This window comes from Staurois parvus, unplaced genomic scaffold (assembly GCF_062004578.1).
Source record: "Staurois parvus isolate SC_StPar_1 unplaced genomic scaffold, SC_StPar_1.0 ptg000449l, whole genome shotgun sequence".
NCBI lineage: Eukaryota > Metazoa > Chordata > Amphibia > Anura > Ranidae > Staurois > Staurois parvus.
In genome coordinates this window covers 1297304-1310112 of record NW_028318245.1, presented here as the reverse complement: position 1 = coordinate 1310112, position 12809 = coordinate 1297304, and the positions used below count along the sequence as shown (strand labels likewise).

General features: G+C 41.6%; 2 protein-coding genes across 2 annotated transcripts in view; both read left to right on the top strand.

The window, feature by feature from the left end:
* The window catches only part of LOC149453249 (uncharacterized), a 65425-nt gene that overhangs the window by 14912 nt on the left and 37704 nt on the right, over positions 1-12809 (top strand). The gene's annotated exons all lie outside the window — the stretch shown is intronic.
* Positions 1-12809, top strand: part of LOC149453251 (uncharacterized) — a 107999-nt gene that overhangs the window by 90423 nt on the left and 4767 nt on the right. Inside the window, 5 exon segments of the mRNA XM_089688614.1 lie at positions 458-586; positions 1217-1351; positions 3646-3802; positions 3917-4014; positions 4140-4287. Coding sequence (XP_089544740.1) covers positions 458-586; positions 1217-1351; positions 3646-3802; positions 3917-4014; positions 4140-4287 — 667 coding nt within the window.

Sequence of the window (12809 nt, the reverse complement as noted above, 5' to 3'; positions counted from 1 at the left end):
GCCAGTTTTTGTGTGTGTTTTTTTTTTTTACTATTTTGTCTGAGTATAGACCTATGTTTGTCCCAATCATTTATGAAGCTATTTACTGTTGACTGGCTCACTACCTCTGCTGGAAGTGTACAATAGTACTTTCTGAGATTAGTTTTGAACTTTCCTTGTGTTCTTCATTTTGGTTTTGTGTTGAAAATCCCTTCTGAGCCTTATTCACCCCCTTCATGTATTGAAAGGTTTCAGTCTTGTCTCCCCGTTCCCTTTTTTCCTCCAGACTGAAGTCTTTCCTGATATGTTTTATCCCCCCCATACATAAGTAGCAAAAACAAACAGTAAAAACTAAATGTGTTCCCATGGGAGAGTAGTTCCTAAATGTCCAGCAACCCTACTATTCCCTCCTCACATCCACATCCTATTATTGTGTGACTGATACCATCCAAATCATTCTTACTTTCATTTCCCAAAGTTATCCGTCTACAAGGAGACCTGTATAGATCACATAACGGCACCAATGAGGATGGAGGAGGAGCGGAGTCACATGACTGAGAGGATACTAAACCTCACCCTGGAGATCATCTACCAGTTGACTGGAGAGGTGAGGAGGATTCTGGGAGTTTACATGACATCACTCTCATCTCTTTTAATAAAACACAGACCTGACCGGAGAGGTGAGGAGGATTCAGGGAGGTCACATGACATCACTCTTATCTCTATTAATAAAACACAGACCTGACTGGAGAGGTGAGGAGGATTCTGGGAGGTCACATAACATCACTCTCATCTCTATTAATAAAACACAGACCTGACCGGAGAGGTGAGGAGGATTCAGGGAGGTCACATGACATCACTCTCATCTCTGTTAATAGAACAGACCTGACCGGAGAGGTGAGGAGGTTTCTGGGAGGTCACGTAACATCACTCTCATCTCTATTAATAAAACACAGACCTGACCGGAGAGGTGAGGAGGATTCTGGGAGGTCACATGACATCACTCTCATCGCTATTAATAAAACTCAGACCTGACCCGAGAGGTGAGGAGGATTCTGGAAGTCACATGACATCACTCTTACCTCTAGTAATAAAGCACAGAACGGAGAGGAGAGGGGGATTCTGGGAGGTCACATGACATCGCTCTTATCTCTATTAATAAAACACAGACCTGACCGGAGAGGTGAGGAGGATTCTGGGAGCCTAACATGATATTCCTATTGGTTCCTCAATACAGAGATTTCCTCTTCTGAAGTCAGGTGATCATATGACCATCACAGTGCCTCCATGTGACTCCCTAAAACCTGAGAGACACAACATGCAGAAGATTCTAGAAGTCACCAAGAAGATGATGGAGCTGCTGACAGGAGAGGTGAGTGGTGTAGCAAATGTGCAGACAGAGATGGACGCGGTCATCCATCTTGCTAAGGATCCTCCATCTTGTATTTCTCTCCTTGCAATCCACCCCTCTCAGGAATGTGGTCTGTATGATGCCTAGAGATCACAGGCAATCAGCGGGAGAGCTTCATGGTTATAAATCCCAAATTAGCTGGTGCCCGGGTGTCTGTTAGCTTCTCAATATGAGATATCGTAAAGCCATAAACCAGTCCTTCAGTGAGCTTCAAAGATATTCCAGCTAGCTGCAAAACAGACTCACAATTAAAAATCCCCTTTTCCATATGATGTTATATCTTAAGGTAGGAAATAATTACATAAACATAAATATATTTATATATTCGGATAGCTCAGTTTAATACAAGTTGTTTGATATCTTACACTCCCTAGTTGAAGTCTACAGGAGAGCAGAAAGCATATAGTTCTAGCTGAAATAGTGAATTATGCCATGTTTCATATCTAGACGTTCAGCAGATAACTCTGCATATTAATCTACCCATGGATAGAATGTTACATGTACCTAGGAAAGGTTATTGACCATAGTATAATTTGCGAGGGATTTGGTCATAGCCTGAGCTCCCCGCCTACAACACCCTCCCCAAATGAGGCGATTGGTTCTCTGCTTCAAGGAGACATCCTGCTGAGTTCCTAGAAAAGGCTGTTATGCATGGAACAGAGAGTTGAGTAGAGTTGTTGAAGTTGAAGAATTCTCCCTTTTAAAATCGGAACCAACTTTGGGAGAAAAGGCCCTTTTGCTCAGGAAACTTGATCTGCTTAACCCAGGACTTTTGGCAAGTACTCTACCTCCCTAAACTTCCTTCTGTTATCTCTTTGCTGTGTTATTGTTCTCTGTATATATATATATATATATATATATATATATATATATATATATATATAAAAATTGGCTACATCTTTTTCTGTAAATATTTTTATTACACCCTTTTGACCTTTTTAGTAATAAATCTTACTTTCTGAAAGTGTTGAACTGTTTCTAAAGCTCTTTAATGCAACTAAGAATCCCTGTGTCAGGGCTCCCGGGTATGACCAGAGGTGTGTGACTGACGCAGGGAAACGCAGACTTCAGATATGTTATAAACAATATAATTTATTAACACTAACAATACAAACATAAACGCAGTGCAATACTAAAACATAACACAGTGCAAACAAACCAAACCAACCACCCACCGATGACAGTACATACAATGCAAGCGTCGTCAGGCAGGCCGGGTCAATATCAATCGGGCAGGTAGGTACAGGGGGAGCAAGCGGAGAATGGTCGGGGTCACAAGCCAGGTTCAGCAGGTAGCGGGCAGCGTGGTACAGAGGGTCAGGCAGAGGAGAATGGTCAGACAAGCCAGGGATCAGGAGCAGGAGAATGGTCAGACAAAGCCAGGGATCAGAGCAGGGTCAGCAACGAATCAGACAGGAACAGGGAGCAGGAACAGGATACAGGGCCCAGGAGAAACACACACCAAGGCAGAGTCTGCAGGTCTGGCCATCCCTTAAATACACCAGTATAATCAGTTCCAGGTGTTTGACTGGCTGCAAGGTTGAGTCTCTGATTGCTGGGAGCACCCGCTGGCCAGCCCTGGTACTGCAGCTCATAAGGCAGGTGAGTCCCACCATTGCTGGCCAGTCCATGCCTGACACCCTGTCTGCGGTGACAGTGGTATACAGACGATTATTTAAACATAGTGTATTGATAATATTGCCGAGTTTCCTCTTTCTCTTTACAAAAAGGAGGTGGTGGCAGTGTGAAGGGTTAATTGCGTAATTAACCTGACCCAGTAACAATCGCTCTCAGGCTGCAGGTACACAGATTGTGGTCCATTAGCTGGAAAATCTTTGTGCAGGGTGCAGCTGAGCGTGGCATTGTTACGCACATGACAGCGCGGTCTTAGATTGGCTGGTCCTTCGGTTACGAGTTTGGTGAGAAGGGCTGGTGTCTGACTCTGCGATCGTCACAAGCGGTGCCGGGAATTCTGGGACATTCTCCAGGAACAGACAAGGGATGTGTCTGGATGGTGACTGTATCATTGTGTGTGTCAGGTTCCTATAAGGTGTCAGGGTGTCACTGTCTATTTCTCCATGGAGGAGTGGGAGTATTTAGAAGGACACAAGGATCTCTACAAGGACGTCATGATGGAGGACCACAAGATCCCACATGATTGTCAGGTAGAAACATAACAATCTATGCAATTTGTGTTTTAGCTGTACAATTACTGCCTTGTTATTACTATCTTTTTTTTTTTCTTATACATTCAGAGCGGAAGCCTGACTGATTTTAAGGTTATTGTTAAAGAAGAAGTTAACGATGAAATAGATGACGATGATGGGACAAAGAAATGCAAGTATTTAGAAGGACACAAGGATCTCTACAAGGACGTCATGATGGACAATCAGCCACCCCTCACATCACCGGGTAAGAGGAGACTTTATTGTAAAGGAGAGAGCAGTACGGAGGATCCACCTAGATCCCCCATCATCTGATAAACACATAGAAACAATGGATTCAGTCAGTGTGTGTTTCCTACAGATGGATCCAGTCATGGGAACCCACCAGAGAGATGTCCCCGTCCTCTTTATTCCCAGGATTCCACAAAGGAAGGTCACACCATCCCTCACCATCATCAGGTTGGTTGGATTGAGCAACTAGAACATGGATTCTTGAAGACACTTTGTGGATTTTTTATTGTGATGTCACAATATTAAAGCGTATATATTTTTTAGGTGATATTTTGTCAAATTTTTTGGTTTAGGGTGAAGATCTGATAGATATAAAAGTTGAGGTTAAAGAAGAAGAAGACGAAGAGGAGGCGTATGTGAGGGATGATCAACAGTCTATGGAGGAGGATGGAATAACGGGGACATTTATAGAGGAGGACACTCCTACAGAGATCAGTACAGGTGGGTCATCAACACTAAATCCATTCCTCCACCCATACTGCTCACTAATTGGTCCAGAGTAGGGCGGGTGTGTGGTGATATTATCCTGTAATGTAATGTTGTACATTCAATAATCCTGACTCCCGCACTATTCACTCTGTTGTACATTACATACTCCTGACCCCTGCACTATATACTCCATGTTGTACATTACATACTCCTGACCCCTGCACGCCATACTCCATGTTTTACATTACATACTCCTGACCCCTGCACGCCATACTCTATGTTGTACATTACATACTCCTGACCCCTGCACTCCATATTCTATGTTGTACATTACATACTCCTGACCCCTGCACTATATACTCCATGGTGTACATTATATACTCCTGACCTCTGCACTATATACACAATATGTTGTACATTACATAGTCCTGACTTCTGCTGTCTACCCTCCACCCACTGCTATATATACACATAATGGAGTGGATTTCCTTAAACTGGAGGGTGCAAAATCTGGTGCAACTCTGCATATAAACCAATCAGCTTCCAGGTTTTATTGTAAAAGCTTCATTGACTAAGTTGAAATTAGAAGCTGATTGGCTGCCGTGCACAGTTGCACCAGATTTTACACTGTCCAATATGTATGCTCTTTACTTACACTCATTTCCTACCAGCTGGACATTTTGGCCCTGATTTACTAAGACTTGAGTCTACCAGCAGACTCTGACCATTCAGGCACACTCAATTAAATCAATGAAGACCTGTCAGTCTTCTGAGCGGCGTCTAGCAATCTCATTGACGAACGTCTACTTTGCTATTAGTAAATGTGGATTCGCGTCCAGCACATTTTTAGGTGCAATACCGGATATGTTCGCTAGATGGCGCACAAGCGCATCCTTTGTAGCATTGGCGTTTTTCTCTTGGCATAAGAGAATACTTAGAATGTAACATAAATAGTACACCTATATTATAATTTTTTTATTTTTTTTTGCTGTTTCTCCAAAATGATCAGACAACTATTGCATTTACTAATGAATGTCATACATTCTATTTTCAAATGTTAAACATTTTCACACTTATATCTCAAATAATTTGGATAGTTCTTATTTCCCAATATAATGATATATCTTCATTCTCTTTAATCACGTAACTATTCAATGTTAAAGTCAAATGCAGCGCTATAAATGCATGTGATCAATAATGAACGCATGTAAAAACCAAAAAGTGCAAATAATTGCAATAATGATGTAAAATGGTAAATGGTGCTAAAATAAGTTCATATAATCATTCCTGAATAATGGAATGTCCTTCATGTGAGAGTACCATCTCAGAGAGTGCCTATGAATGGCACGTGTGGTTTCTCCGTGACGGACAGTAGTGCATGAACTCGTGAAAGATAAACCACCCTTGGGACTGGTCTACACTCACCAGAACAAAAGTATTGATGCGCATGGGTTTTTCACATCACACATCTGGGGGTGCAGCGGTATGCTGGCAGCTATGGGTTAGTCATCCAGCTCCAGCCATCCATGCATCCATCAGGGTGGGTGCCCAAATGGTCCTGGAGAGGAATTAGCTCAGCCACAGGAGCCAGAAAGGTGCTTAATAGTGTAGTACACTATCACAGGGGTGGATGACCTTTCACGAGTTCATGCACTACTGTTCGTGGTTATATTTATCTTGTGTAATACCATTTTAGTAGTCTATATCATTTGACCAGCGCTCGCTTTATAATTTTTAAACAATGCAACTGTTCTACATTGTAGCTCAAACTGTGTCTCCCACAGTGGTTTAGTGGTTAGAGCTCAGAACTTACAGCACTTGGGCCATGGGTTCTAATCCCAGTTTGCATGCTTTCCTCTGTATGGATGTGTTTCTGCCAACACTCAAAAGACATGCTGTTAGGTTCATTGGACCTAGTTACATGGCTGAGTTTCTGCCCTTAGATTATAAGCTCCTTGACATTTATGAAGGTTAAAAAAATGGAGATCAATTTTCTGGGTTTGTGGGTTGTGTCAGTGCCAGGAATATTGATCAATCAATTATGATTTTGCCTAATGACTAGAAAGTGGATGAATGTTACCTGCATCCTGTTCTTCTGCCAATTAGGAAATGTGCAAGTTTCATGCTGTGTATATTTCATTGTAACTTTTTTCTCTTCTTTTAATTCTGTCTCCTTATACAACTTGACCCCCTCCTCCACCCCATCATCACCTGTCCCATATGCAAATCTATGGATCACTGCCCCACTCTTTTTAACTATTTACTGATCAAGTGATTGTGTCTCATTTTCTATCAGCTACAGCTCAGATCTCGCATTATTATACGATTGCTGATTGTATATCACCACTACTCTGATTGAATTCACAATCCCTGGTCAGTCCCGTTCCCTTACCTCTAATAATCTTTAGGACCAGTTCACACTACATGTGTTTCAGTTGCTTTTTTGGCATCACAAACGCACAGAAAGAAGGTTATATGGTTGTCAATGTCATAGTTCACATCAGCGCTTGCATTTTCAGTGCATTGCAGGTGCTGTAAACAAAGTTGACCACGCTGCATTGTTTCTGCACAGAAATGTACTGGAACACATTTAAACGTCCTTGAATGTACTAAAACGCACATGTCCCTAATTAAATTGAACAAAAAGAAAGTAGAAAAAACTAACTGGAAGGGATACAAAAATGCAATGCAACGTGTCCAAAACGCATCCAAAAAATGTACTGGAACACACTAAACATGCATGCCAAAATGGCATGCAAAAACGGATCAGGAACACATCTAGACTGTTTCTATAGTGTGAACTGGCCCTTAGGACTTGTTCACACCATTGGTGGTGCAGAAACGCATGCAAGAACACACATTTTCCAGCACAGCAAAGAAATGCAATGCCCTTTGCAGATGTGCACGGTTAGGTGCAACACACTTTTAAAATAATATGCCTGCAGTATTTTTGCATGTTCCCACACATTAGGCAGGCCATTAAAATTAACGAGCTGAGGAAAAAAAAAAAGTAAAAAATGCCCCATTCACACAGGTCCTCTGGCCTGTACAGCATGAATGAGTGGGTTGTTTATGTGGCTAGAGCCACCTGTTACACTATGTGGACACAGCAGCTGTATGAACACAGGTTTTAATCTGACAGGTGTGAAGGCGTGGGGAAGTGGCCCGGAATGCTCACTGTCTGTGTTCAGGGCTGTACACCTGCACTCATATGCTTGTCAAATTATGACCTGCAGCAATTCCACAGTGTAACATAGGTTGCCTGCAAACGGCGATAGCCACAAAAACAAACCACTGATTCCCACTCTACAGGCCACAGCACCCATGAGCCCCAAAACCTCAATTACACACACAGCTTTATTTATGAACTCAGTACAGTTTTATCATTTAGATTTCACAGGAATATGGTTGGGATTATGTCCATTAATAATGTTTTTAGTGTATTTTTACCATAAATATAATTTGGATATTTTCTCTGGTGGTGGGGGGCTGTCAGGTATGCAGTATGGGGCCCCATGATATCTAACAGTGGCCCTGGGTGTATGCGCCACCTGTATAGTTAGGAAGAACCTTGAACCTCTGCTATGTACCTCAATGGATCTAGGAATTGGACATGTTTTCAACTGAAAATACAACAATTATTAGTAATGTTTCTCCAGCAAATGAGGATCAGCTCCTCGGTGGAGAACAGCGATCTCGCCATGTCCAGATGTGGTCTGGAATTCCACAAAAGAACAATTCACAAAACTAAAAAATAGACTTGCAAATTACCACTAAACTCTCCTAACTGCACTCCCATCCACTCACACTCCCCACTTCCGGGTGTGTGCAAACGTCATGACGTATTTCCGGTATGACAGCTGCTCTAGCGCCTCCTCCAACAGCCGTCTTGGCGTTTATTTGTGCACCATAGCAAATTTACATGCGGCTCCATTGTGTATATGACATTCGCAAATATACGTTTGCAGTTCTATTGTAGATTTGGCATTGGTGAATGTATGCTTGCAGCTATACTGTGTATATGACATTGGCGAATATATATTTGCCAGTAAAGGCCCAAAGTCAACATAAATTGGGGGCCCAATTTATTACTGTTAAGAGGATTGTAGAAAAAGAATAGCTAGCTGGACATTGAACACGACCTATTCATTGGTACAGAACATGGTCTTGTGGTGCAATAGGGGGCTTTTGGTTTATTTTGGACATACTTGCACATATGCGCTCTAACAAGGAAGATTTGGGCATATTATATAGCTAGCAAAAATAAGTGTTAGGGGTGCTAGTACATTTCAGATACTTATATAGCGCTGCCAATTTACGCAGCGCTTTACATATATATATGTGGTAAATTCACATCAGTTCCTAACCCTCAAGGGGCGTACTAAGAGCCCTAACTTACATTCAAACATATACTAGGGCCAATTTTGACAGGATCCAATTAACCTACCAGCATGTCTTTAGAGTGTGGGAGGAAACCGGAGTACCCGGAGGAAACACAGGCACAGGGAGAACATGCAAACTCCAGGCAGGAGGTGCCATGGCTGGGATTCGAACCAACAACCCTAGTACTGCCAGGTGGAAGTGCTAACCATTTAGCCACTGTGCTACATTCAACTAGAACATGAAATAATCCCCCCAAAAAATACATAGTACAAATGTTTATTGATCAAATACACATTCCACATTTATTTGGACAGCAACAAAAAGCTACATTCAATATCTTGGTGTGAAAAGAAAAAACCACAGGATTGATGTTGCTAAAATAGAACGGTCCTGCTCATAAGAGCTTACAATCTAAAAGATTATACTTATAATGAACTGTGCTTTCACAGGTTACAGCAGGAAACAAATGGTTAATATGATTTGGGCTTATTCACAAAACAAGCTGCAGATCGAAATATCAATATAAAAATACATATGTGCCAAAATAAAAACACCTCTCACCTTCCCAAATCCCCCACACATACATTTCTCACCATGTTTGTCTGAAAACTGCATTTCATTCTAAATAAAGCAAACTTGGAAGAGCAGAGCAATGGACATGTGTTAGGATTATAATGCAAAGATAATAAACACACAATCATTGTACAATAACACACAAACACACCTTAGAAGGAAGAACATGCAAAACATTTACAGCCCACATCAAAACACAGCGTGAGTGTGGCCTGGGGCAATTCACCACAATATCTCTTCCTCCCCCAAACCACCACAGACAAGGACATGCAGAAATAATGTGCCTGTATAAGGCAAAAATCAGCCACAACTGCATCTCCTTATATAAGGTAGGCCACACCCACCACTGTCATTCATTTGGTCAGAGAAAGTGTTTGCACCTGATGAATCCTCTTCCCACCTGCATTAACCCTTGGTGTACAGGCCCCACAAATCAGAGTCAGAAAGAAAGCCACAGTGACATGTACCTGTGCAGCATACAACAGAGCATTGAACAGGGATGTTTCAATATTTCTTGGCCCTATGGGCACAATTCACTCCAGATTATCGCATGAGTTAAGGCAATCACATGACCACATCTCGCATGCAATACTGAAAATGTCAATTCACTTTTGCTAGTATGCGGCATTTCCCATAAATCGGAAAAACACTCAGGAAATCAAACATAAAAAGGCCTTACACTGCGGTCACATCAAAGCCGATTTAGAAATTGTGCGACGTACAGTGAAACTGATTTCCTTACGATTTGCAAGACATCTGACATAGATATCTATGCAAATCGTCACAAAAGTAGTACATGTACTACTTTAGAAATCAGTGTCGGAAATGCACCCATGTGACTGCTCTAATAGCAGACAATAGGGTGCGACTTGGCATACGATTTGCAAGTCGCCTGCCATGCAAATCGCATGCCAAGTCGCATCCAGGGTGCACGATTTCAGGTGCGATTTGGGAACTGAAATTGTACCTGATATCCGATCTAATGAATGTGGATATGAGTGTCTTAACGTAAGCGATTTGCTGCAGCACAATTTCAAAAGTAGTTCTCGTCTAACTTTTTCAGCATTTTGTAGCGATTTCACATATGAACTACAATAGAAATCGCAATGCAAAACACAATTGAAAACGCAATAACTCATTGGTAAATCTACAGAAAACACGGTGAAATTGCCAACAAAAAGCACAATTTTAAATCACATCTAGTGTGAACCAAGCAGGCAATTCAACAAAGGAAATAAATCTTTGAAGTCATGCGGTATCTGCATGCTCAGATAAGGGTCTGTTATGGGTTTGGGGGGGGGGGGACTTCATGCCATTATTTTATTTTTATTTTTTAATCCATTTCTTTCTCTCACTCTTCTCATGGTTTGACAAACTTTCCCAAAAGGAGGTGGAGTGCAAACCAGCATTATCCAATCAATCAGTCCAGGCCCTTATCTCATCCCATTTGACATTCACATAAGGTGCTACTTTAAAGGTGTTTGAACAGATAAGGCCTCATTCTAATTCACATTCTAGGGATCATTTAAACAGAAAGCAAAGATGCTGCCACCAGCACATGTATGTTAGGGTAGTCACATGGAGATCATACAAATTCATTGCTGTGGTTGGGATTCAAACCAACAACCCTAGCGTTGTGAGACAGTAGTGCTAACCACTAATCCACGGAGCTGTTCAACACTAATCCTGCCTGTATTTCTGTGGTGTGAATCAATCCTAGGTCCCTGGGCAAGGTCAGTGTAACTAGCCAGATATCTCAAATGTGACACAAATGTTGTGCTATGTTGCCAATTCAGATGTATGTTGGTTCTATGTAGCCCAATACAAAGGATTGCAATACTAACACAGGCGTACCTCGGTTTACCAACGCCTCGGTTAACGTAATTTTCGGTTTACGAATGAAAATCCATTGAAAATAATGCCTCGGTTTACACAATTGTTAATAATTTTTTTCACAATACAAAGTGTATGTCGGCGCCGATTTTCAAATGCAAATGCCAGCCTTTTTTTTTTCTTCACTATAGTTCACAAGCTTAGAAGTCACTTTCCCCAAAGTTACAGAAAACTTTGTATCTTTTAATAAACTCAAAGTAAACATTGTTTCCTTTAGGGATATAAATTCCAAGAAAACTTTCTCTTTTAGCTGGGGGAAGTGACAGCTGAATTTCTGAGCTATAGTGAAGAAAAAAAAAGGGAAAATTTACATTTAAAAACCAGCACCATAATAAATAAAAAACGGCATGGGGTCCCCCCTCCCATCCACACCAAGCCCTTCGGGTCTGGTATGGATATTAAGGGGGAACTCCACGCCGAAATTAAATAAAAAACAGCTTGGGGATCCCCCCAAAATCCATACCAGACCCTTATCCGAGCATGCAGCCCGGCAGGTCAGGAAAGGGGGGGGGGCAACGAGCGAGCCTGAACCATACCAGGCCACATGCCCTCAACATGGGGGGGTGCTTTGGGGCAGGGGGGCTCCCCCCCAAAGCACCTTGTCCCCATGTTAATGGGGACAAGGCCTTCTTCCGTCAGTGGGATAATTGGTCAGCCATTTTTCGGGATTTTAGCATATTTTGTTTATCAGTAAAGTTGGAAATTTTTTTTCCAAATTCACTGATAAAAAAAATGTGCCAAAATCCTGTAAAACGGCCGACCAATTAACCCACTAACGGCCCGAAAATTGTTCGATTTTTTTTTTTTTTGCCAGAAAAACCGATCGATTTTAGACCCATCTATGGCCTGCTTTAGATGGGCCTAAAATCGGCCAAAAAAAAATCGGCTGATTTTCGGGCCGTTAGTGGGTTAATTGGTCAGCCATTTTTTGGGATTTTTCCACTTTTATTAATCGGTAAAGTTGGATAAAAATCATCCGATTTTGCAGATCGGCCGATTTTAGCGGCAATGATCGGCAAATTGGCTGATCTTTTTACAGATAAAAAATCTGCGCATGAGCCATGACCTGCAAGAAAAAGAAGAATAAAAAAAAAAACGAAAAAGAAGAAAAAGAAAAATGCAGGCCATAGATGGGGCGAAAACTGACTGTTTTTTAAAAAAAAAAAAAAACGAACAATCGGTTGTTCAATGGGCCGACGTTACCACCAACGGTAAAAAAAATTGTCCGATTTTCGCCCCGTCTGCGGCCAGCAAATATAATAGCGAAGTAATTACTTCTGTCCCTGCAGAGAGCTGCGCTATTATATTTGACATTAAAAAGTATAAAGGTTGCAACATTGTATCTATATGTATCCGAATAAAAACATCTATATCCGGAATAGATACAAATAGATACAATGTTGCAACCTTTATACTTTTTAATGTCAAATATAATAGCGGAGCTCTCTGCAGGGACAGAAGGAATGTTTCAGCTGTCATCGGGGTTTCCTACTGACAGCTGAATTTTAAATTATTTCCGTGAATTAAATAAATAATAAAAAACAGCGTGGGGTCCCCCCTCCCATCTATACCAAGCCCTTCGGGTCTGGTATGGATGTTAAGGGGTAACTCCACGCCGAAAATTTAAAAAAAAACAGCGTGGAGTACCCCCCAATATCCATACCAGACCCTTATCCGAGCATGCA